The sequence below is a fragment of the Zonotrichia leucophrys genome, chromosome Z, assembly GCF_028769735.1.
Source record: "Zonotrichia leucophrys gambelii isolate GWCS_2022_RI chromosome Z, RI_Zleu_2.0, whole genome shotgun sequence".
NCBI lineage: Eukaryota > Metazoa > Chordata > Aves > Passeriformes > Passerellidae > Zonotrichia > Zonotrichia leucophrys.
The window spans coordinates 53673435-53695987 of NC_088200.1; the positions used below are offsets into that span (position 1 = coordinate 53673435).

The 22553-nt window shown below is 37.7% G+C and overlaps 1 protein-coding gene across 1 annotated transcript in view; it reads right to left on the minus strand.

The window, feature by feature from the left end:
• Positions 1 to 18165: 18165 nt before the first annotated feature.
• Positions 18166 to 22553, minus strand: part of ROR2 (receptor tyrosine kinase like orphan receptor 2) — a 144543-nt gene continuing 140155 nt past the window's right edge. The window contains exon 9 of the mRNA XM_064735555.1: positions 18166 to 21496. Within this exon, the coding sequence (XP_064591625.1) occupies positions 20054 to 21496 (1443 nt within the window). The 3' untranslated portion in view covers positions 18166 to 20053. The remainder of the gene's footprint in view (positions 21497 to 22553) is intronic.

Here is a 22553-nt window from a genome sequence, read left to right on the forward strand (position 1 = left end):
TGGGCCAGTCTTCACCGTTAAAGGATCTCACATCTATAGTCTAACTACATTCTTTCGTAAACAAACCCCTTATAAGTAGAGTTCAGCATGAATGCACCCAAGCTCGGCCGCCACAGCAACTCCCTATTAGAGTGAACAAAGCGGGGAAAAAACACCCCACCACCACCCCCCCTGCCCCAGACATCTTCAAACTGAAAGGAGTCAGAAGCTGGTGGCTGGAGAAAGCCAGCTTTCAGTGCAATAAAGGTAGTGGGGAAGGTCTGAGGGGCAGTGACATGCCCTCCATACTAAAGAACAGAGTTGGTAAAAGGCAGAAAAATCTAAACAACCTGAGAAAGCATAGCAAAAAGCAATTTGGTGAAAGAATGAGACCTGGGGTGGGCCTGACCTGTAGTCAACCACTCAAGCAGCCTGTATAACTTAAGCAGTCTGTATTTTAAACATAATTGGTATGTTCTGAGAACTATGGTTCACTAAGACCATATTATTTGGGTGTCTAGAGGCTCTGAAGTATTAGAAAATTCTGTCAGTCACTTAAGTATGCAATAAACATTATCTGTTTGACAGGTTATAAAAATCCTGATTAAAAAAAAGTTAGAAATTGTACTTAGAAATTAAAATCTTCACAACAAGGAAGAGTAGCACAGCTAACTATGACTGTAGAGTATAGCTAAATAAAAAAGATGTTTTTCAAGTCATCACCTTCACAGGAGGAGACAGCAAATATTATGGGAAGGCACACAGAGATGTTTTCATTTATAGCGAGACAAATGAATCCATCTACATTTATTGTGACTCTTGACACTTCACTTCCCAATCCCAATGTTTAATTGTAAAGTTCTTTGAGATCCCAGGAGATAGGGTAAGGCACCCAAGTCCAAAGAACTACAATAGTATAAAACTGCAGTGAAAATAAATTTCACCACAATGATAATTTAAAACAAATTTAAGCACTGAATGCCATTCTTGTGGCAAGATGGTTTTGTCTTGGTTTTGTGTCCAGTGCTGATATTTACTTACTGTAAATTTATCAGAACAAAAAGACTATGTCTGAAGAACTGAAAGAATTTCAGGATTTGTAATAAAACAGAACTTCTCTAATGACTCTGCAATTAATGTAATGTAATTCAGGAATTCAAAAGATCTAGAGATTTTAACAAACTGAAACACTTCACTGCATTTGCTTTTGTTCAGGCATGTCCTGCATTTACTTTCTCATAAATCCTCTTTAGAATGGCAATTTACCTAAAACTAGCATAACTGAGCATATTTGTAATAATACACATGGTAATGCTTCTCACTAGGAGACTAAAGCCTAAATTTTCTTATTTCAAAACAGGAATAGTAAGTGAATTATTGCCCTTCAGAGGATGAAGCTTTTAAATTTTACCATGCACCTCAAAATATGACACCATAGTGGCAAGATATAAGCCATGAAAAAATCAATTTCTAGAGAGATATGCATTTTTAGTGCGCACTGGAATGGCATGGGCAGCCCATTCAGACTCTGTAAACAGATCAGCAATACCAGCAGGACTGGAAAAGAATAAAATAGCTTGCTCCTGGATCACAGAACAAAAGGGAGGTAGATTTGTTCCCTTGCCAATATGACTTTTTTTTTTTTTTTTTTTTTTTTTTTTTTAGTTAGAACAGTTACAAAAAAAATTTGGTGCTCTAGTGTTTCCTGTAAAAAAAAAAGTCCTTTCACAACATGGAATATGCAGAGGTGGAAACCAGCCTAGTGATTATCTGTCTCTGAAGAGAAGGCTCAGACTGTCCACTTCAGAAAGATTGGACAAAGCTTGATCACAACTCACTGTGATTTCTCATAGTTGTCATTTAGGCCATGCTTGTAGTTTGTCAGTTGTAAATTGTAGTTTTACCATATTCTTTATTATTTCTTCGAACCTTATCTAAAAAGGAAAACCAAGAAATTTCATCGTAGCCAGCCAAGAAAGTATCTTTCAGTAGAACTTACAAAGAATTTGGATTGAAACCAGTACTACCTATGCCTTTATTTTTTTATTCCCTCATAAATTCATGATGTATAAACTTATTATGCTTCATATTTCAGAGACTCCACTAGGGATTTATTAGAAATTTTAGTGTCTCAGCCACATGAAGAGGGATTGGTTTGAGAGGGTTTTTTTAGATGTCATTTTCTAATTGAGCATTAAGTGCCCATTGTAGCACTAAGTCCCTCATGGTGTAACAGATGCCTTTGTGTTTTAATTCATGTAAGCTCCATGAATATTTATGTATATTAGTTAAAAACAATTCAGCTACAGCAATACTATTCTGTGTTCCCTCATCAACAAATAAGAAGTGCTCCCCTTACCACATGCTTATCTCTCAGTTATTAATGTACAATAACAAATTTCAAGCTCTCAGCTGGGAACATTATATTGTAATTGCTTGGTAGGCTATTAGGGCACACCTGTCTGTCAGAAACAAAATACAGGAATTCTCCTAGTATGGGTAGAGAAATATTGATTTCTTTCGCCATCTCGTGGAAATGTTATTAATTGCAAGACAATCTTAAGTATTTCACACAGTTCTTTCTGTATATGAAGAAACCTGATGAATGTGGCTCAAGGCAGTTTTCTTTCTTACACCAAAAAGTCTGCTGCTTATGAAGTAGTAATCTGGTTCGGTAATGTCTTATAGTCAAATATTTTAAATTAGTCGATCTAAACTCCGTGGCTGCTCTTTCTGTATGCTGTGTGGACTGTACAAAAAAATCTAGATCTAAAATAGATCTAAAACTATTTTTAGACCTTCCTTCATGCTCACATTTATACACAAAGATACTGTGCTTCTTTTAAAATTCATTGCACAACAGAAGCATTTATTTTCACCTGGACTGCTGGCTGGAATCTGGTTTTTTTCCCCAGTAATTTTTTGAAAATCACTAAATGATTGTTCTGAAAATAAATATTCACTGATTGCTTAATTAAACTTATTAAAATGCAAATTAAAATCCCAAACTAATGGCAATAATTAAAAAAGAACACATTACCACAATGATGAAAGATCAGATTTAACTTTTTCCATTATCCAATACAATGTCAATTAAGTATAATTGGAAAATGAGAAAGCACAAAAGAATTCTGAAAACAGCTTTTGCCACAGAAACTTTACCAGGAATGAGTCACCTCATACATAGCTCAGCAGAAGCTGATAGGGTGTTATTCTGCAGGGGGGTTTGGATACTTTTGGGTTCTAAGTCCACTTGCAGTCCATGAGAGTTTGAAACACAGGCTGAATCTTCTTTCTGTCCTCTTCCCTCCAGCTACAATATTTCGGCTGTAGGAAACTGAAACAGCTTTCTAGATTCCATATCTTTCATCTGTAACCACTTGCTAAACTACATTCACAGAAGAATACACGTGATAAGCTCCAGGAAACCCCAGTGTGTGTGTGTGTGGTGGAATTAAAGTAATACTTGAGCATTTAACCATGCAGCTCTTTTTAGCATTAATGCGAGTCAATAAAGTAAATCCCTATATTCCACTTTGAAAACATGTGTGCAAGGGTTTGAATTATTTCCCTTTTTTTACGGTTATCCTTTGATATCATTCAGCATGTGAATGCTAGCAAACAAGTGGAGGTCAGCACCACTTACTCATTGCAAAAGAAATGAAATAGAATTGCCTGGGGGCAATCTAATCCAGCAAACATTTCAGTAACTGCTCCATCCCACTCTCAGAAGCAACAGGCAATTTTGCTACATTTCTGATTCTTTCTAGAGTAGATATTGCTCTCTTACACTTCTGCATTATATTTCAATTGGTCAAGAATCCTCTACAGACAATGTCAAGACCAACGAATTGAGTGTTTATCTAAATAAAAGCCACTTGACGTGCAAGCTACTGCTAAGATATTGCTGCACAGACCTCCTTCAAACTGTACTATTTAAATTCCTCTGGCCTCTTAAATGTTGTTTTAGGCTTTGATGCTGCTGCAATACCTGTGCTATAAAGCACAGTGGACTCTTCAGTGGGATTTTGGAAGAGTACTTGTGGAAGAGAGTAGTTTTTCTGATTGTGTTAAGCTCTAATTTAATGTAGGTCAGTCACAATAGGAAAAAAACACAGAAGCATCAACAGTTAACCCACTGCTGGGAGTGTCTCAGGCAAGAAACAAGGTGGTGTCTCAGCCCCTGTTATCCTGGTCTCAGGCATGTGGTATATTAGGAGACTGTACAGCCCTAAGCTCCTACCCAAGTGCTCTCACCACCTTTATTGCATGCTGCTGTTTCCAGAGTTTGTGACCTCAATCACAAGGTTGCAAACAACAAAGTGTTGAATTACAAACTGTCTGTACAGGCCTAGTCCAAGTCACAATAATTCAAGAGCTGACATGAGTCAGTTTTACTATGACACAAATCATTTGCTTCTTAACATGGGTCACAGCTTACATACTGTTCTCCATACCATAAGCCTATGGGAATATTTGCTCCAGTACCATCTTTCACATCACTATCAAAATTGGACCTGTTGTAGGCGGTTATTGTTAACTTCTTTCCTAATAGGAGAAGTGAAGTCTTATTCCAGTCACATAAAAATTAATAACACTATAAAATTAAGTGCTGACAAAGCACAAAAGATTACGCTCTCTTCCTTTCAGAATGTGTCATGTATGTTCCTTTGTAGCAAGGGTTCACACAAGCATGCTTTCCTATTTGTATATTTTGCTGCTACTGTACATCCATTGCAAATAGCATCATTTTCTGGTCAAAATCACTCACCCATTATTCGACTACTACAGTAAAACCTGCTGTCAAAATGTTATTCCTGATATCTCCTGAATAAACTTTTCTGCCTTCCTCAGATGTGGCCCCAGATCTATCCATGCTGAGGATTCCTACAACACTCAGCATAATTTCCAGACATTGGATCCATCTCTTGATTACATGGACTCAGATGACTTATGGATTGGGTAAGAGAACTGGCTACCTGGAGTTTCTTGTGTTGATAGCCCTAAGCATACAGAAACACTAACCACTGAAAACAGGAGTTGAAAAAATAAAGTTGATTTAGGGGAACTTGCTTGGGTCTGAGTTTGAAAATCCTGTTAAATCTTGTCTTCCAAGCTGTCTTTGAAGGATTAAGTACCTTTTCTTCAGGTACAGTTTCTTTTCTTCAGGTTTCAGAATTCTGCCAGATATTATGTGTGAGACTTTTTAAAATCATAACTTCCACAACCCATGAAAAAATAAATCTGAGTGCCCTTAACACAGTGAAATCAATGAAGATTTCTGAGGTCAGCTTGAGTCAAAGGACAATTTGGTAGCTATGTTAATGGACCCATATTCAAGGAACTCAAGTACATAATCAGCAGTAATAACAATTCTGCAAGACAAATTAGATGGTTAATAACATGTAAATAGAACCATGGTATTCAGATTACGTCATTAGTAGTGGCTGTGCAACTGCAATGTCGTCAGAGGGAGCACACACACAGACCTAGATGGAAATTGCCAAATTGTTTTGCTGATAGGGAAGAAAGGGAGGAGAGCTGGATTCCAACCTCCCAGCTTACAGTAAAATATTTTAAATTAGTGTGTCGGTTGTATAAAGTTAACAGAGCGGAAAGTACTACAAAATTACTTTTGCCTTGGAAAACCTGCCAATTTTCCATATTCTCACTTCTTTTATAGACAATGCCTCACTCTTCCTCACTATTCTCTTACTTGTCGTTAGGCATTTCCTTTTCAATTTATTATTACACTTCTTGTTGACATGCTTTGTTTCTTCTATTTAATCTCTTTGTAAATAAAGCCATGGTGGCATGCAAAATGTCATCACTTGCCACAGAGAGGACATGGAGGTGACATATAGCTCCTCTGTAGCTACTTCCACAAGGAGTCACAACTCACTTTGGTGTCTAACCTGTGTGAATAAAGAGGATATGACCACCTGTGTTCCCATAGATATGACATTGGCCACAATGCCTTTATCTGTTGCAGTGGAAATGGTGTCAGCTTCAAAGTTAAACATTCTTGTTATTATAAGCCTATGCAATGACAGGACAGTAATGCATATTTACTCAGTGTTTTGGTGATCCTTTCTCAGACAGTTATAAATTATTTCTTAGATGAGAGCTTTTCATACTTGATGAATAGCAGATGATTGTCACTACTTTACTGTTTAATTTTTAAATTAATTTGAAGTATAATTCTCCAACTATAAAGTGCTCTGAGACTACTAAGAAATTAATCACATTAAATGAACTTCATTATAAATCATCATCCTTATATGACTCTCAAAATCAGGCACTGGAAGAAATTAATGCATCAAAGCAGGATTCATTTAAACAGAAAATGCATTTTAGAATTGAGAAAACAATAGGTATGTATTAAAATTGTGGAATTGTGTGGAACTCCTCTATCAAAGTTATGTAAAACCCCGGTTTATTCATAGTGAGAGCATGCAAGTTTGTAACACCTCTAAAATTTAAACTTATGCATTAAGCTGATATTATAAAAAAAGTTTTTAAAGCATTATAGATCTGAGCAGTGACCTACAATCTCAGTCTTATACCACTGTAAAACTTCCAGTAATTACATTTAAGAAGACAAAAAGTCGTCATGCATGAATAAAAGCAAATATGGTGCACTTTCTATAAAAATCAAGACATCTTCATATTGAAAAGAAAAACACCAAATACACAAAATGTAGTTATTAAACTTGTAAAAAACATACAAAATGTTTAAAGAGACCTTTGAAGATAAAATATGAAGCACATATCAGAAGTTACAGTTTGTAACTATACTTTGCTTTTCTGATAAAATCCAATCCTTTGAAATGAGAAAGAAAAAGGAATAAACTACTTCTGAATATGAGACTGCTGATTTTTATAACCATATAGACATTTGCAAGTCTTAAGTGCAATGTCAGAAAGCAAAAGCAAAGGGCTAAATATCCAAGCTATTCATCTGGGCAGCCATGCAGAATATTCAAACTGAAACAGGAAATTACAAATTATGAAAACATAACTTTCTTTTTTCAAGTACAGTTTTAAATTACTTTTAAGCAAAGTTCAGAGGATTTGAACTTGAGTAGGAGGCTTCTTGTGTTAGTCTTTCTACTAAATGCTCAACTATCTAGAGGTACTCTCCAGTGGCCTACACTAAACTCTGGAGACCACTATTATGATTAGTTTAGGAACTTGCCTCTGCTCGACTCATCTATTTTTTCTAGCACCTGCTAGGCTGTTTTGTTTTTTTTTTTTTTTATTTTACCACACAGAATATGAAAGGAAAATATAAGCCTGAAAAGCTAAGTTTGTAAAAATTTTGTAAAATTTTGTCAGAACAACAAACAATTGCTGAGAATGAAATGCTACAGTGAAATGCTGAAATACAACACAAATTAAATTTCAGATACTTCTCAGATCTTCAGAATTATTTAAAAGAAACTGATACATAATACACAGATTCAAACTTGCAACTGCAAATTTAAGCTTTTTTTTTGCATGTAGCTTCAGTGTCTTAATTGTAAAAGATATGCTAAGGCTAACCAAAGGGGATCTATTGAACATATAGGAAACAGAATACAAAACAAAAATTATCTAGATCCACACTAACTAGATTTAAATTTAATATGCAAGATAATTCTTAAGACTTCAATAAGGTTTTAGACTCCATAGCATTAAAATTTTTATCCAGTTTGTTTTTGAAATGTCAAAGTTTTGGGAAGTTTTGAAATTACTGACAGACTTTCCACGAAGAGCCAAAAAGTTTCCTCAGTCTGAGTGAACTCCCTAAAGTATTCTCATTTTAAAAAGGCTTGGGGAGTGTGGAGTTAATTCTTCTGCACCCTTATTTTTCTACACAGGAGCAGACATTTCATGGTCAAGAGCTGAAAACACAAAATACTAATGCACAGGGTCCAGACAGCATACTCTTAAAAGGTTTGTTTTTGTTAGCTGGTTTATGCCTACTTGATGAGGCAAAGGTCTGCAAAATGAGTATTTTACGACCCCAGACCAAAAACCAAAAGGCAACTTTGCTGCCCCTGACCCTATGCACCAGAAAAATAGAAATAAAAAAGAAAAAAAAGTGTGGTAGAGGGGCTGCCTTCATTTTGCTCCAAAATAAACATTTACTTGCTTTTTAAAGAGGGAGGGAGGAGGGAAGGAAAACATTGACTTAATGGAGCATAAAAGAAAACAAAGTTTGTTAAGTTCTTTTGTCCCTCTCTAGAGAATTACCTCATTTAAATGCAAGACCCATTTATGGATAATGGGAAAAATAAAAGCTTTGTGAATGTAGGCATGAAAAATTCTTATACTTGCAGAAAACATTGATGAGTCAATATCTGTTTATTTGGAAGATTTATTTAGTGTAACAGATAAGTACTTTAATTAAAGCTTCCATCTGTGGAAGCTGACAAACACTGCACCTTTGCTATTTCTGACCGTGATAATGCTGAAGGGGAATGTTTCTGTGCAATAGTGTCACCAAGGTCATTATATGGTATTTAATGACTATGTTGAAAAAACGGAGCATCGCACACTTATCTCTGATGTGAATGTAAATGTGACCTTTTCTAAAACTAAAAATGACATGAATATAAAGAAGAAGCAACATATTCCACTTATTTCACAGCATTTCATCAAGAAGGCAAATCTAAACCAAGAGTTACAAGTGAATATGATGCTGCTGCAAGTGTACTTCAATTTATAAAAAATAAAAACCACAGATACCAGCTGTATAGGTATATGGGTATTGATATCTCTATGTGTTCTTTTAGATTACATTTTAGTTATTTAGTTGAGTTTAGTTTAGCAATTTAGTTACATATGCTATGGGTACTGAAACTGCTTAACAGAATGTTCCTTTGTCACCTGAGAAAGTGTATCATCAAGACGCAGAAACACAAATTCTTTAATTAAACAGAAGGAAATGGTAAAAAAATGCTTTATTTGTAAACCTAATTGAGATACAAGGGAAACTGCAGAAGAAACATCAGGTATAACAGATTATATGTAAATTGTAAAATGTGTACATAGGATGGTAATGACATTTATGGGACTAGCAATAAAGGTGAACATATACCAAAGTGTCATGTGCAATAACACACCATTGCCACTAGCGTGAGAGACACGGTGCAGAGGTGGAAGACTGGAAGACTGGTGTACAGGTAAATCAGAATTACTGCTCAAGCAACTGTATTACTCAAGAAAAGAGCTTCATTATAGAGGAGACAAACTAGGCAGTAAACGATCAACACAATTACCTAGTTTTCCATAAGGTTGTCATACAATTGTCAACACAAGATGTTTTGTTACATAACAAAGGATTCCAAATAAACTCATAGTTATAGTGCCATCATGGGTAACACATCTTAATACTCCGCTGTTGGCAATGCTATGCTCATACAACACTTTAACCAAATCAATAAAAATCATTGAGAAAGTGTGAAATGAAACATATGGGCAAATCTGTCTTACTATCACAACTCTGGGATATTCCAAAAAGCATCTGCCTTGTTCAGTGCCCTTCATTTTATTAAATCCTAGAGGTTCCAAGTGTTCTTTTTTATAAAGACTGTGAAATCAATTGACAATGTATAAACATTTATTTAATTGTTTTTACCAACAGTGTCTATGTTCAAGATTACTGATAATAGGCTTAAGCTTCTGAGAAAAATGCATGAACTTAGGTCTGTTAGAAAATTTACCAAGAATTTTTTGGTGGATCAAGGCATAATGATGCACAATTATATAAGTGGTTTTATCCCATTATGGAACATGGTCTTTTAAGTTCTCAATTATATGGAAGTACCTGTGCCAACTGAATTTCAAAAGTACAACCATGAAACATCTCACAATGTATCTTGCTTATCATATCTCACACTTGCAAAAAGAGCTGGTATATTTCTTAGAAGTGTTTCTGTGATTTATGATTTCGAGAATCACATCTTCTTCATTGCTTCTACAGTTACCCAAACAGTCCTTTTGCAACCACACTTGCAAAAGTCTGGCCCTGCAGACATATAACAATGTTCAAAACCTATCTGTATTTCCATGAAAAATAGTTTCAGTGAAACTTTTGTTGCTTGTTGCTACAACTGCATATTCATGTTTCAAAAGCAATTACTTAGAGACACCCACATTCCTACTTCATTTGATAAGCAAAAAATGCTTATCCTCTCCAGCCAAAAATATCACAGGTCAAAGTTGCACTAATGATTGCAATCACATCCTCGACTGATGCCAGCAGAAAAATAAAATGTTGCTACAAAGGCTGTTACTGTCGCTAGCTGCACATCTTTTACCCCCTGCTTGTTTGTGTGACCAATGGCCCATGCTGCCACCTGTGACACGGTAAACAGGAAGGCCAAGAAAGCATGGCCATCACCTTTAGTGAGATGCAATTTCTGCACTGGCAGCAATATTCAGTAATGCTCAGTAACATTCCAAAGTAATGGAGAAAATTAATCTTTTAAACCGGACACTTAGGACATTATCCCCTCTCATTTCATCACAAGTCTCAATTTTGAAGACTCTGTTTAGAATTCGTGGCAAGAATTGGTTCCAATATCTAATTTTTTGTCTAATGTTAAATATATACTTACAAGTCTTACCAAATGCAGGCTCATATAGAAAAGAATAGCAAAGAGTAAATGTCAAAAAAAACCAAGGAATCTCCTTCATCCTAATCCATTTTCTTGGAAAATGAGACCTACACATGGTTTTGGTGGAGCACCAAGGTTAAGCCTTTGAAGAGTCTTTTATCACATCTTTTAGTGTTACTTTAGGTCTGATATGCCAATTTATTTTCTGTTTAGCTTAAACTGAAAATCTCACTTCTCTTACTTAACAAGACCTTTATAGGACCTGGACATCTGTAGGGTTGAAATGTATGATGTCTTAACAACTGCAGGCCTTTACAAAAGATGTATTTTGAAGTACTGCTGAAGCCAAGACAAGGAAGGGCACAAGGTCAGAGTCCAAGACCAAATCAAGTTTTACACTGATTTTCCTTTACTTGATTTTCACTGCCAGCCGGAAATTGAACTGCAATAAAATTAACCGGCATAGTTTCTTTCTACTGTTTTCTTATAAAGGAAATTCAGCTGTCAGAATTGGAAGATTTTCAAATGATATCTTATTGACCAGAAATGCCAAACCTCGTGACAGTCAGGATTCACTCTAAAGAACTGGTGGTAGAGCATCTCTCCCTGAATTCAACAAAACCAGAACAGTTCTGGCAAAGTTTATCAGCGCAGTTCACTGCTACTTCTCACATGCTTTGTCTAATGTGACTGGCATCTCTTTGCATGGATGAGACCATAGCATAAGCAAAACAATTCAATACAAAAGAAAATAATTCTTGAGGCTGGTTCCTAAATTATTCTGGAAGTTGGTTCCTAAATATGATTTTTTTATCTTCTACTCAATATCAGTGCAGAAAACTACACTGAAAAGAGAGGTTAGGATATATAAAAGCAAAAGGCCAAGTTAAAAGTTTACAATTTCCATAATTCATATGAATTTATAATGGCAGGTGAAATGTCAATATACTGCTTGAAACACAAGAAATTCTTTGCCAATAGCTCACTGGATTTCTTTCTTGAAACTTACAGCTCACTCTTTTCCTTGAAACTTTTTCAGGGACATTGTTTAATTTTTATATAAATTTTAAAAGCATTTGTTTTAGAATCCCTTTTAAAAAGTGCTGAAAGTGCACACTTTACCAAAACAGAATTGTATTGGACTGCATTTTGTGAGAATTCCATTCTGTTTTTTAATACCGCTTCTAAAACAGTTAAAAATATTGGCTAGTTTTGCAAGTATGCATTCATTCAATAATCTGCTCAGCCCTGTGAGAGTACGCAGTTATATGCATGCATATGTGTAAGGCAGGAATCTAAATAAGTAAGAATTTAATGGGCAATTCTTTTCAAGGTCATGCTTAAAATTATCCTGGCTTTAGCAACACTTTGGTGAAAAAATATTGAAGAGGTTTAGCACTTCCTCAAAGGCTTACCAGAAATATAAAATCTTGACTTGCAACTCAGTATTGACAGCAAAACCTATCTAGAAGAAACACTAAGTAAATGTGTGCCCACACGTTGGTTACAGTGTCTTGGAAAACTGTAAGTCAAGGATAATAACCTAGGCAAATGTAAGGTCTACATAAAGCACTAGCCTAAGAACTTCGTGTATTGAACCCACAAAAAGATCATATAAACAGATTTTTATTTAAAAAATCATCAATTCATCCAAACCTTGCACTTTACTTGCACAAAATGTCTTCTGGGAATCCAGAAAGTGTCTCCCCCCCTCACTGTGGCTTGTTTCCATGCTTTCAGGAGCCTTCCAGAAGCAGAAGTGCTGGAGCAGCAGGAGTGGGTTTGCAGGGCTGTGCTTCTGTCCTGGAGAGAGGAAGCACCAAAAACCCTGTCTGAAACTTGCTGGCAGAGCAGATTCCTGACAGGATGAAGACAAACATCTCCTTACTGTGGGTGCATTTTCTGGAGCGGGCTGGGTGAAATGCCAGGAGCCTCAGAGATGCGGCCTGTATCCCCACCCAACAGGACGCCTTGCTGCAGTGCTGGGCAGTGTCAGCGTCCCCCTCCGCCTTCCCTGGAGCCACACAAACACGGTGCCCTCGCAGTGCTCAACTCTCAGCGCCAGGGGACTCACACCAGGCATCAGGCCCTTGGAAGGAAGGTATAAAGGCTCCAGAGACTGCCCCCTCCAGCAGGAGATACTTGGGTGGGTGGGTGGGATGTGGCCACTGTTTTATCCCTCAGGCTCCCTGGCCCACAGACTCTCCTGTGATGTCGTCTGTTTTCAGTAAATGCTGCCATGGGACAAAGCAAAACCTTACTATCTCCATTGCTTGGGCATAATCTGTCAGAGCTGCACCTCAGACTGGAGGTGGACTTCTTCCAAAGAGGCAGCATTCCAGTTCTCCCTCCCCCTCCTCCAAAAGACCCTCTTATGTTAGCACATTTTAATATGCATGAACAAAGCAGGTATATTAACTCCCACTTATTAAAATCAGATAATTGCAAATATGTATGTGGGTTTGTGGGTTTCCAAGCAAAGTCAGAAAAAAAAGAGGTTTTCATGAATGTTATTTTGGCAAATATTTTCCCCATGGGCATGGGCTAGTGAACAAAATGATTACAAGAAATTACAGTATGTACCATGAGTACTTTTTGGTATGCACAGAACAATTTAAGGCATTATAATGTCACACTGCCACATGGAAAAAAAAACTAAAAAAAAAACCCAAAAAAATCCCCAAAAACCCCAGACTTTCTAATTTATTCAGAAAATTATACTCTCTTTACCACCTGATACAGAAGCTTCAAAAGCAAAATAACATTTTTAAAGGCATGTTTTAAGCACAATGTCAATTACAAGTTGGAGAGTGTTTATTTAAAAAAAACAAAGTGAAAATTTCTTATGGCTTTAATCCAAATCCTTTTGAAGCTGCAGAGTTTTTCCCAATGACTTCAGCTGGCTTTGGTTCAGGCCTCAAAACCATTTGTCATTATAAGATGCAACCACACATTTCAGACCAGCCCACCCCAGAGGAAGTGCTACACCTGCACCCGATGCACCCACAGGTAGGCAGCCTGCACCAAGCCCAGGGATGCCAGCAGCCTCTTAATCCACTGATCTCCTGGGGAACAGAGGATGCATTTCATAATGCCTTTATGCCATGTCTTGCATGAAGGCTCACCCACCATCAGGGTGCTGATCTTGCCTGCAGTAAGAATTCCCTTGTATCCCATGTGTTTCCCTTCACAATGCCTGTAGAAGCACCCACAATTTTTCTGTTTACAGGAGAAAGAACAGAAACCTAAACAACTTACATGGGGTCCCATGCAGTGGCAAGTGACAGATGTGGACATTCAGTCCAGAATTAACCCCATTCCTCAAACAAAAATGATTAGGAAAAGTACTCAGCCCCAGCCCCCTGCCCTCATGCAGCACTGTCTCAGTGTCTCAGCACCTGCAACACAGACGACTGGCTTGAGGCTGAGGAGAGTAAAGAGTATTCACACCGTTCCATGCTGTGGCTTTTGCTGGATGTCCCAGAGCTGGAGGAGCCCTGATATCAAAGCATTCCATCTGTTTTGGAGATTAATTCCTCATTGGTTTTGTTGGATTTGCCTCTTTTAAACTGGGGAAGCTGTCTGCACAAAAGTAGCAGACACCAACAGCAGCGGACTGCTACAGCAGATACCTGGATAAAAGAACAGGTTAAAAAAAATCACAAAAATAGTCACTAATTATAAGGAAAGACATGAAAAAACACCAATGAACATCCAGCATTTATATTTCATAGGATGCAAAATTGCAGGCCACAGCAAAGTCAGGAGCAAACTTGTGCTGAAAACCACAGATCCACACACCCTTTCAACTGGGAATGTCTACAAGTTAGTGAACAACAAAATTCTTACTCCACTGGCTTTTCAAAATGTCAGGACTGAGTCCATTCATAAGCATATCTATTTATAAATATATAAATTTTGTCTTTTAGTCTGCCTTAAGAAAACAGTATTTCTAAGTAGAGGAGATGTAACAGTGAACAGTGCTGTGGTTGTTCTCTGAGAAATATCTAAGAGAGGACAAGGGAGAGGGATATAATAGAGGCATAAGGAACAGAGGAAGCAAAGACACGTGTTTCCCTTCATAAAGAAACAAATATCTTCAAACACATACCTTCCCTTCACAAAGAAACAAATTTTTTATTCCTAGTGCTCTTAATGTTAGCAGTAAACAATTTGAAAGGTTTCCTCAGTATTTTGTTGTAAAATTATCAGCTGAGCTGGGAAGAGAGGAATTCACTGAGGAGACATGCATTTGGTATGGACACAAGATGATGGAACAAAAACGGACCACAGCATCCCTTCCTTGGTAAGAAAAGCACATGGCTGCTAACAGTTTGCAAGATATTTCTCCCACCACCTCAGGTTAACTCTCATAAAAATATTTAAATCTGATATGAAAGTAATTAAAAGGAAAACCACATTAAGTTATGAAAATGTATCTGTAGGATTAACAACAGAGCAAGGCAATGATCTTTATCATAACTGTAAAGCCTCAGACTACATTTGAGAATAATCAGCCTCAGCTGAAGTAATATTATATCTAAATTAAATTATTGTACCTTAAATGTTTCTGGTTTAAGTTACTTAGATATTCACTTCTTTAGTTTGCTGTTTTCCTATCCACCACCCTGTCTGTTAATTATTTTTTCATTCTGGAATGAATTTCTTTTGTTTCATAGTGCTGGTGGTTATCAAATAGCTACTTTAAAAGCAGACTAAGAATTAAACTTCTTGATGAGATTTTAAAAACTGATTGTTATGAATCAAAACTACAACAGCACCAAACATCTCCAGTGACTAATTTATTAGTTCGAAAAGAAATATGCAAGAAGTCTTATGTGGAGGGTGGTTCCTACAAAAACATTATTCTTCAGTAACAGATATAAAATATGGAGCAACAAGAACACTTTCTGTAATTTTACATGATGGTTTTTTATTACTTGTTGTATGGAATAAGCATTCAATTAAATTAAGGTAGTAGTTTTAATTTAAATTCCTCCCTCTAATTCCACTGCTTTTCAAGTTAACAATCTACTGAACAGATGGATTATTTCAGTTTTAGACAGAGGTTTTAAAAAGGACAGTTAAACCATCAGGTACACTGTAATCGAGATAAAGTAAAGTTCCTCTTTTAGATCAATAGAAATGAGAAGTAGCTACATGGGATTCTGCGTTCCCTCAGTATTTTATTATTTTAAATTCCGACTCTCCTGGAGATTTACAGCCCTCAGAACCCCATACTATTTCCAGCTCCTGCCATAACCTCTGTTACATTACTTCCCCCTGCTTGTGCAATCTTGAGGTATTCAACTAAGATTTAGAACCATTTTCTTTTTTAATTTTAATCAAAAATGGGGCCTGGATAGGACAAGAGGGACACAGTGACAGTGGAAACCCTCTCGGCAGTTCTACACGGAGGCAGTGCCCATGGGGGCTGCTACAGGATTCCTCACTAGACTTTGTCCTGCTCTCGCCACAGCCTCAAGGAGTGTGACTGAGTGGAAGCAAGGCCCAGTACACACCAGGAGAAATTGGATTTGGATTCAGAGCTGCACACGATCTCACACAGCCCTGGGACAACAGCACATCACGTGCAAATATGTTTGTTCATTTTATTTGATGCTGAACACAGAGCTATGACCTTATATTCCAGATATTTTTTCTTGCAAAATGGGGCATGTGTGCACACAAACACATCCAGGGGTTGCCTTTTATTTGAGGTCACGAAACAAACCAGGTGGCCAGTCTTCTGCAGTGGCAACCTAGTGCTAGGAACTCCCACTGTGTGGGGGTTTAAGAAGGAGAAATTGTTAAGAGTCCAGACACTACAACTTTATAACATCAATCATGGCACAAGCCAGGAACAGTAGGTGAAAAAGGTTTTTACAGCATTTTTCTGGAAAGGAAATCCTGCTGAACCAATTTTTCTGTATTTTATCACAGCGGACACAGTACATTTTGGTCTAGAGAAAGATCTGACAGACCCAGATAATACAGACTTGCTTTATCTTGCCAGATGAACACGTTTAGTATTTCTTAACAGTCTTTAAGATTGTTTAGAATTCATATTGGTGATTGAAGGAGCCCATACTTGTCATATCTGGAAGCTGTGCAAAATGAAGACTATACAAGGTCCCTTTTGAAAAGCTAGAAACAAAATTCAGTTTTCTGGTAAGGTGGAACTAAAACTCATACACTGAGTCATGCCATTGCTTGTGCCATATGCTACTACTATTTGTATGTTACTATTCAGTTTTCCATTGTTTGAGCAAATCCCCAAAATTTTATTATAGTCATGGATTCCACTAATATATATAGATTTATTCACAGAAAAAGAACATATATTGCTGTCCCTTACGATATGAATTTAGTCCCTTTCCTCAAAAAGAGGATGGTTTTAACAGTTGATTTTTTTCTTCATATTTTGGGTAACTGAAATGCTGGTTTGGAGTACAGCTTGCAGCAGCATTTGCCTGACAAGAAACAGAATTACTTTCTACCCATGGTGAAACTACGATTTAGGGTTTATTTGAAGATACTACCCTCCATGCAGCTGGATGTTTCTCTCCTTACATCTGTTTTGTCAAACATCTCAAGGTCTGACATCTTTTGAGATTGTTCAACTCAGGAAATATTCTTGACCACTCTTCCAGAAAATGTCAGACCTTTTCCCTTTACTCCCACATAAGAGAAGTGAAATGATTCCTCTGAACACAAACCCAGTGAGTGACATCTGCTGAACTCCTTAGATAGTAAGTGAGAAAAAAAATCAAATTCATCTCTCAAATAAAAGTTTGAGGTACTGTCGCCATGAAGAAAATTCCCTATGACTCCCCATGACTCATAGCCATGAAAAATACAAAAGCAAAGGATTTGTATGTCAGCAGGGAGTTTGTTCCTCTGTATGAGTCTTTAGGGAAATCACTGGATGAAACCAAGAGTAGTGACGTTTAGATGAAGGAATGAACCTGCCTATCAAAGTTTGTAGTAATGTCTGTTTGTAGTTAGAATTGTGGGTGAATCCTCAGATTTTATAGAGCTACCTATACTGCACTCTTTATAGCTTTGTCTTCCCTATAGTCTCAACGGGTAAAACAGAAGAAAACCCTGCAATAGTGTAGATCTTGGACAGTATCAGAACAGAAGTCAAACTGGAGCTAGTGACACATCTATAGTCAGTTTTTCCACTCAGACTGTAGTGAATTTCTGTCTGTAGTGAATTTATGAGGCTTAAAGAAGAGAATCAGGAGTTTCCCAAACAATATTAAAATCACACAAAGTCATAATGCTGACTACTAGAAATAGGCTAAACTTCAGACAGTGGTCTACAGAAGCTTCCAGTGACTGCTACTCATTTGCTTACTTATCTTTTCTCTCACTGACAAATCTGTGATATAACTGAACCCTTTTCTCTCCATTTACCCTGAAGTAAGTTAGCAAAGGAACAAAGAAAGACAGTGTAGTTGATTAATCAAGTTCATTTATCTGAGATAAGGAAATCTAGAAAAAAACAAAGAATGTCATGTAAATAAATGTCACCTTTTTTTCTTTTTTATTTGTCCTTTATTTAGTAAAAGCACCCAAAGCTGCATTATATTAACACAAGTAATAAAGCTTTCATATTTTATTCCTACCAGTGCATTTCCAAGTCCAGGTGAAATGCCGGAAATAAGTAATGCTGCCATACCTTGAACACAGGGTGTAGATCACAATGATACATGACTTACAAGTGAATCCCAATGTCATAAAACAAAAACTTGCAGTTTAAAGTGTGAAGCCTGTAACTTAAGCAATTGAGGCCATTTCTATTTCCACAAAGTACCATAACAAAAACAGTGCCTGTAGGATAACATACTTCATCATACCTTTTGCATCACTTTATTGAATACTCCATGTCGGATGTAGAACTTACAGCTATAGTGTGTGTTGGCTACAATGCTACAATGAGAATGTGTACCGCTTGTATTACAGAAAGGGGTAATGAAATGAACGGACCTGTCTGCATGTTTAATAAAATGGAACAGCAATACCATAAAACTGCATCACATGTGAATATTGGTGAATGGTTAAGTTATGCAGTCATTCATTCAAAAAGTCCAGATATTTCAATGAAAAAAATGTATATAAAATGTAGTAGAACATAAATTACATTTAAAGGTCTGTACACGATTCATCCTGCAAATAGAAGCACAAAAACAGCACCTTGTATATTACTGCTTATTTTGGTCTTCTAAAGTTCAAAGATCATTTTTACTAAAAAGTCGGGAAAAAAACATGGTATCACATGCAATCCAGCAGTAACTGTGGTAAATCAAGTAAGTCTGTAACCCCGCACAAAACCCAACACTTTTACAATGTAGGAACACACATGTGGAGCCCTTTTCTATACTTGATAACCAATTAAAGTTGGATTTATTAAGTTAGTGCACACCTATAATATCCCCTACAATATCCCCATTTTTGGTTAACAGTGTATTAAGGCTGTTTGCTGTTGAAAATACACAGCAGAGAAGGAATACTTTCATCCACAAATGCAGTCAGATGATCTCATTTGGAAGCTCCTGTCAGTCATTCACCCAAACTGATGAAAGAAATCCATCCTTTCTCTTCTCATGATACTCCACAAGCTGTTGTGGATACTCTAGCTCTATGTGAGTTCAAAATCATTTGGATAAATTCACGGTAGAAAATTCCATCAAAGGCTATTTAACAAAAAAAAAATTCCACTTCTGTCTTGGAAAGGCCCTTAGCCATGAATTGCTGGAGGCTGGGGCAATACCCTGGGAAATTTCTGTGAGTGAAATTGCCCTTGCAGTCTATCCCTTGGCAGGCATTATCGATGGTCTTTCAAGACATGCTACTGGGCTGGACCCATGGTCTTACTCACCACAGGCAATTTTAGGTTCAGTTTCCTCCTTTCCTTCTTATTGTAATACAAACACAGATCATTATTCTCAATTTAGATCTTCAGACTCAAAAAGCAAACAACAATCTTGTGTTCATTATGTTGAAAAGATAAATACTACAAACTAAGCTGTCCATCACATCCAGGGCACTTCTTTTTGCTTAGAGCAATTCTGCAACCATAGCTGGATTCCTTTTTGTGTTATTGGCTTAAGCATAATTCACTAACATTACACTCATATATCATGATATACATGATGTGCAATGCTACTCTGCAACATGTTGCACAGCAACAGTACATATTTAAAAAGCAGCTCCTCTCAAGAACTCTAGGACAGTAAAAAAGATTAAACCCAGCAAGTCTATACCACCATATTTGAAAAATCTGCTGGTGGCAATGGTCACTAGACCTGGTATGTCATTACTGCTGCACTTTTAAATGGATGTTGCTTTTTTTTAGTTTTGTTTCTTTGAGTCAGACCAAAATTACTCTACTAAGCCTAAGGATATACTGTCTCCGTGCATGGAAGCGATGTGGAATTCTTAGCAATAGGCCAAATTCCTTAGGCTTCTGATTGAATTTCTGCTTCATCCATCTGAAGTGTGTCATTATCACCCAGCAATTCTGTTTCAGGCACCGAGCCCTCTTCCTCCTCCTCCTCCTGGACAGGGTTCTGGGCAATATCTTCTGTTCCATTGTGTGTGTCATCTGTGCCTTCCGACAGCAGAGCAGCCCTGTCGGCCACCGACGCATTGGAAGGTGCTGTTGTTACATAGCCTGTGCTGGTGGATCCGCTCCCGCTGTGGTGGGAGCCTGGTTTGGGAATGATCTGGGGAGGTATCTGCTGAGGAGCCATTTGCATTGGAATTTGGACAGGATAAAAATTTGGCAAGTAAGCACCATAGGCAGGCATTGGCTGGTAACCATTGACTGGAATGTAGAGCTGAGGAGGCGGGACCATTGGTCTCATCTGGCCTTTCATTTGTATGAACTGAGGTTGAGGGAAGGCTGGAGCTTTCTGCTTCGGTCCAATGTATCTAGCATTGCTGACATTGCTAACAGGGCTGGTGCTGAGAGAACTTGTTTGTGTGGTGTTGCTTGCCCCAGAAGTTTGCGCTGAGCTGTTGTAATTAGAAAGGTTCCCCCATGTTCTTAATCTGTTATGTATATCTTTAAATCTTGGTCTTCTGTTGGGAAATTCATTCCAACACTCCAACATCAAAGTGTATATCCATGTGGGGCAGTCATCGGGACACGGCAAAACTTGTCGGTTCCTGATCATCTCAATGACATCCTGGTTGGAATAACCACAGTAAGGCTGCAGGCCATAGCTGAAAACTTCCCACAACACAACTCCGTATGACCATATATCCGAATCAATAGAAAACTTGCCATACATAATAGCCTCAGGGGACATCCACCGGATAGGAAGAAGGGAATTTCCCATCAGTTTGTAGTAATCAGCAGCATAAACTTCCCTGAAAAGGCCCAAATCAGATATTTTCACATTCAGTTTATCGAACACCAGTATATTTCTCGTCGCCAAGTCCTTGTGGACAACATGGTGGCTAGAAAGATATTCCATTCCTGCAGCTATCTGAGTCACAATGTGAAAAAAGTCTGCCGGTTCCAGAGTGGATTTTACTGTCTTGTCATCATCAGTGCTGCCAACATCCGAGTGGGGAGATCTCATCACCAGGAACTCATGGAGATCACTGTGGGAACAATAACTAAATATCATACTTACAGGTTGTTCCTTTGTCACTATTCCCAGCAAACAAACTATGTTTGGGTGTTGTAATCGTGATCTCATCATTGCCTCATGTTTAAATTCCTCCCGAAGAGCCAGTTCTGCTTTGTCTTTAAGTGTCTTAATGGCAACGGCTTGTGTCTGTTCACCTGGTGCTGTACCAAAGAGATGCCCCTTGTAGACTTTTCCAAATCTCTCCTCTCCTAGTTCCTCCATAAATCTCACAGTGGACAGATTAATTTCTTTAAGCTTAGCCTAAAATGAAGAAAAGATAGTCAGAAAAAAAAAATCACAACTTTTTCTGAACATCAGGATCACTTATTAAAGATCCCCAGGTGAGATCTCCAAATGGAACAAAAATTGGGCCAAAAGAAGTTTTCTGGTTTTTTGGGTATTCACATCAGTATATTGATTTCACAATTTACCTTGAAATGAGTTACACTGTTATCAGAAGTATAAATTGCATTACACTAGAGGATAATGGGTAGAATTCTTTTTATAAAGGAGTGGCCACACTTCCTGAAAGCTAAATGAATATTGGGTTCAGAGTAAATCTGGCAAGCAATGACATCTATTGACTGCAGCTGCACTTTGCCTGCAGACCGGCCCCGAGCTGCCCCAGGGATGTCTGTGAGAAAAGCAAGGAGGCTGAGGAGGTGGCAGTCTCAGAGTGAACTGAAACATCCTTTCCAGCAGAAGAAGGAACAAAATCTCTCTTTCAGTTCTGCAGTACCAGATAATGCTCTTTCTTTGTTTCACTATGGGAATGGTCCCTGCCCATGGGCAGCAGTGTACAGTACCACTGCTGAGGAACCTTGAGCTAGCTTTGATAAAGATGGGGTGGAATTGGAAAAGAAAGGAGAAGGAATTTCTCTTTGGTACTTGGAGTAAAAGGCTGCAAATCTAAGAGTGGGAAATCCCCAGAGCCCTCCCTCTGCAGCTGGAAGGGAAAGCAAGGCAGTTTGTGATAGTGATGTAATGTGTCTGTCCTGATCAGCATGGGATGGAGGAGACCCTGACCTAATGAGGTGCAGTTGGCACAGCTTCACATACAGGGCACCACAGCATGAGGGAGCAGGGCAGGCTGGGAAGATGTTTTAGCCGGTGATTTGGGGACAACTGATTTTAGTGTCCAACAGCCTATAGACTGGGCTGGAAAATTTCCTTCAAATCTTCAGATTAACTCACAAAATCATAGCAATTAGTTACAATTGGTAATATTCATCAAATACTCTACAGTTTGCTGAACAGATGTTGCCAACTTCCAAAGTAAGCATTGTTTTTTAGAGCTTGCATCTTGTAAATGCTGTGA